Here is a 4,274-nt window from a genome sequence, read left to right as displayed (position 1 = left end):
GCAACTGCAACTGCCTTTGCAACTGATACTACACATGCAAATGCACCGGCCTATGCTACTGCCACTGTAACTGTAATTTAGCTGCAACTGCAAGTACAACTGCAACTTTACAAAAGACTGAAACTGAAGATGAAACTGCAACTGCTAATGCACATGCTACTGCTACTGCTACTGCACATGCAACTGCAACTCTATCTGCAATAACAACTGCAACTGCATCTGGAGGTACAACTGTAACTGTAACTGCCCCTGCACCTGCAACTGAAACGGCACATGCAACTTTAATTGTAACTGAAACTGCACATCCAACTGCAACTGCATATGCCACAACTACTGCTCATTCAACTGCTTTTGCTACTAAAACTGTACATGCAACTGCCTCTGCTAGTGCACATGTAACTACATCTGCTACTGCAACCGCAACTGCCACTGCATTTGTACGTGCAACTCTAACTACAACTGCAACTACAACTGCAACTGCAACAGATACAGCTACTACAACTGCCCATTAAACGGCTACTGCTACGGCACATTTACCTGAAAGTGCATGTGTACATTTAACTGAAACTGAAAGTACAACAGCAACTGCACATAAAACTACAACTGCACACGAAACGGCAACTGGACATAAAACTGCAACTGAAACTGCTGCTGCAAAATACACAGAAACTGCAATTGCMCCTGCCAATGCTACGGCTACTGCAACTGCATATTCGACTGCCACTGCAACTGCTCATCAAACTGCAACTGCATATGCTTCGGCTACTGCTCATGCAACTGCTATTGCTATTGCAACTGCTACTGCAACTGCAACTGCACATGTTCTTTTAACTGCACATGTACTAACAACTGCTACTGGAACTGAAACTGCAACTGCTACTGCACATGCTTCTTCAACGACACATTAAGCTGCTAATGCTACTGCACTTGCTACTTTAAATAAAACTGCAACTGCAACTGCTACTGCTCATGCTACCTTAATGCCACTGCTACTTCACATGCAACTGGATCTGCCAAGGCTAATGCTACTGCAACTGCACATGCGTTTGTACTTTATATGCGAATCAAACTGCAACTACATATTTTACTGCAACTGCACATGAAACTGCCATTTCCACTGCAACTGTACTTGCACCTGCATGTGGTACTGCCACTGCAACTGCAACTGGACATTAAACTGTAATTTCAAGTGCACATTCGACTGCCACTGCTACTGCTCATTAAACTGCAACCTCATATTTAATTGCCACTGAACATGAAACTACAACTAAATATCTAACTGCTACTGCACATCTAACTGCAACTGCATGTGTACATTTGACAGCAACTGCAAGTACAACAGTTACTGCACATTAAACTGCAACTGCAAATAAAACTTTAACTGACTCTGCAGCTGCACTTGCCCATGCTACTGCAACTGAAAATGCAACTGCACATGCTAATGCTACTGCTACTGCAACTGCACATTCGACTGTAACTGAAACTGCACATCAAACTGCAACTGTACATTTTACTGCAAAATGCACATGTAACTACTACTGCTACTGCAACTGCAACTGCACATTTGACTGCAACTACAACTGCACATCAAATTGCAACTGTATATTTGTCTCCTACTGCACATGCAAATTCCATTGCTACTACAACTGCTCTTGCAACTGCAACTGCAACTGTTACTGCACATGCTACTGCTATGCACATTTAACTGCTACTGCTACTGCACATGCTACTGCAAATGCAACTGCAACTGCAACTTCTACTGCACATGCTACTGTAAATGCAACTGCAACTGTACAGGCACCTGCATGTGCTATTGCCACTGAAACTGCAACTGTACATCAAACTGTAATTTAACTGCACATTCAACTGCAGCTGCCACTGCTCATCAAACTGCAACTGCATATGTAACTGCCACTGAACATGAAACTGCAACTACATATGTAACTGCAAATTTAGAGTAAGTATATAATTTGCACGCGTGATATTTGGTGTTTTTTTATGTTGTTTTGTCTTTTTTGAAGGTTTTTTTTGAAGTTTCTTTTGAGGTTATTGAGGGTATACCTATTTGGGTAAACTAAAAAAGTATAACTTTTTACGTGTGTACATAAGTACACATACTAGTTTTTTTTTTATCAAGAAAACTTTTTTCTTTATAAAAAAGAATGTTTTATTGACTACCAGAGGAATTAACCTAAAAGTATGAAATTGTTACGCGCTGATATATTTATTCCAATAGTTCTATATTACTTAGTCGCATTTGTATAAAAATAATGAATTTTGTCAGACGCCTAACAGTAAATCTAATTATTAGTATAGTTTAACATACAAATATAGCCAAAGATTCTACACATGTTACTGTATAATTGTAGATAAGGGCAAAGCTAATTCTTTCTCATTGTCTATTTTCATTTTGCCTACTCGTCACACACAGGCTCACACTATGTTGGCCGACAGTACTACGTGGTACTAACCTTACGCAAAATTTGTTGGCACAATGTCATAGCCATTTTTCCGCTATCGCGCGCCCTCTTTATTCAAATCTAATAGCGCGAGTTATATAACTCTGCTTCTAGGCATCTGGATGATATGCGGTCAATGTCCTTATCACCATGAGTAAACAAGACATTCTCGATGCCAAGGCGAGGAAACTTGAAATAATGGGCAACACAATTGAAATGCGATAGAAGGCACGAGGAAAGCCCTTACCGTTACTTCCCCTGCGCTGGCGGCGATTCACTCTCTGTCTGGTATTCAATCTATAATGAAGCATTAATAAGTAAAAAGAATTTTAATCAACTTTTTTTCATTCGATTATTTACTCACTTACCTTAACTAAATAAATCATTAGTTATTACTTACGAGTGTGAATTCATACTCTGTACACCGTAACATAACACGTGCGCTTCCCCGGTTTCCTGTTACACATGTTCGTCCCTTTTCACGAAATAACTCCTAGATACCGAGCGGAAAGATGTTACACATCAAATATTTATTTAAACGGATTAAAGATTTTACAAGACATTTAGTGAATGTTGACTTAAACAAGCGAATGAAAAAACGTAAAGTACCCTGTAGGAAACTTTCTAAATTATATTAATATACAATAAAATACTGTTCTGAGATAGAGAAGTGTTAAGTAGCTTTCAGAGTGAAAGCATGAATATTCCTTTCAAATCTTGGACGACTTTTTCATTAAACTGCTGTTCTAATTAAAGAACTGGGTTTTAAACCACTACTTAATTGCCTGAATCTATCCGTTCGTGAAATTAGTTTGTCTTCTTGCTCAATTATTGATAATAATATCAAGGTATCGATATATTAATATAATTCATGATTGAAAAACTAAGTGCGAAGCAATGCATATAAAACAATGTTTACATGCTTTATCGGCAGAAAGTCAAGTAAATTTATGCTTGGTTTCTCCATTACTAACACGATTAAAGATGTAAAGGGAAAAAATAAGTACAATAATTAATTGCACTGGTAATATGGTGAAATAAAACCGATGAAACAAGAAGACTCTAGCCTAATCTAAATAAATCACATATATAAAAATCATATATATATTAGGAATCACTCGTGAGCAAAACCAAAGATTCTACTCACGTCTCTTATTCTCGTTTCAGACAAGATACATCTTTGAATCCAATCAGGAACCCGTGCTGATATTAAACCTTTCATCCTTGGCATGATTGGACACTAGAAGGACTTAAAATTTTGTTACTTACTCGTTACTTATTGTTACCATAAAAATAAAATAAGAAATGAAACTTAACAATTGGCATTTGAAGTTGCGCGATAGCTCCGTAACACTCATCCCCCTTGCTGTAAGTTAAATGATGTCGTGAAGTTGAATAAAATTCGATGATTTGTAAATTTGTTAAATTGTTGAATCATTTAATGATGAATCGTTGAATCGTTGAATCGTTTAATCATTGAATCGTTTAATCGTTGAATCGTTCAATCGTTGTATCGTTTTGTCGTTAAATCTATGAATGCTGAATCGTTTAATCGATGATTAATCTATATTTAAAAATAAGAAATAAATTTAATTTGGTTTCATATTATCCAAAATTTTTTTCATAAACATTGACTATAAGTAAAAACAAACGTGATTAAAAAAATGAATGTCTATAAGAAGTAATAGTTAAGACTACAAAATAATACTAACCGTTAATTTATCTAAACGAAGCAAAATGCGTCAATAAAGTTGTTTTAGCAGAAATAAAGTTGTTAATTCACACTTTCGGCAATGACAATATTTTAATTAAACC

General features: G+C 36.6%; 1 protein-coding gene across 1 annotated transcript in view; it reads left to right on the top strand.

Annotated features, from left to right (window-relative positions):
- Positions 1 to 908, top strand: part of LOC106792671 (platelet binding protein GspB-like) — a 1,776-nt gene extending 868 nt beyond the window's left edge. Inside the window, exons 2-3 of the mRNA XM_014759169.1 lie at positions 117 to 441; positions 583 to 908. Of these exons, the coding sequence (XP_014614655.1) occupies positions 117 to 441; positions 583 to 908 (651 nt within the window). The remainder of the gene's footprint in view (positions 1 to 116; positions 442 to 582) is intronic.
- The last annotated feature ends 3,366 nt before the right edge of the window (positions 909 to 4,274 follow it).

This window comes from Polistes canadensis, unplaced genomic scaffold, assembly GCF_001313835.1.
Source record: "Polistes canadensis isolate GaletaPanama2010 unplaced genomic scaffold, ASM131383v1 scaffold_548, whole genome shotgun sequence".
NCBI classification, from domain to species: domain Eukaryota; kingdom Metazoa; phylum Arthropoda; class Insecta; order Hymenoptera; family Vespidae; genus Polistes; species Polistes canadensis.
Note: the sequence above shows the minus strand (reverse complement) of the source record. Positions and strands in the feature narration are given on the sequence as shown.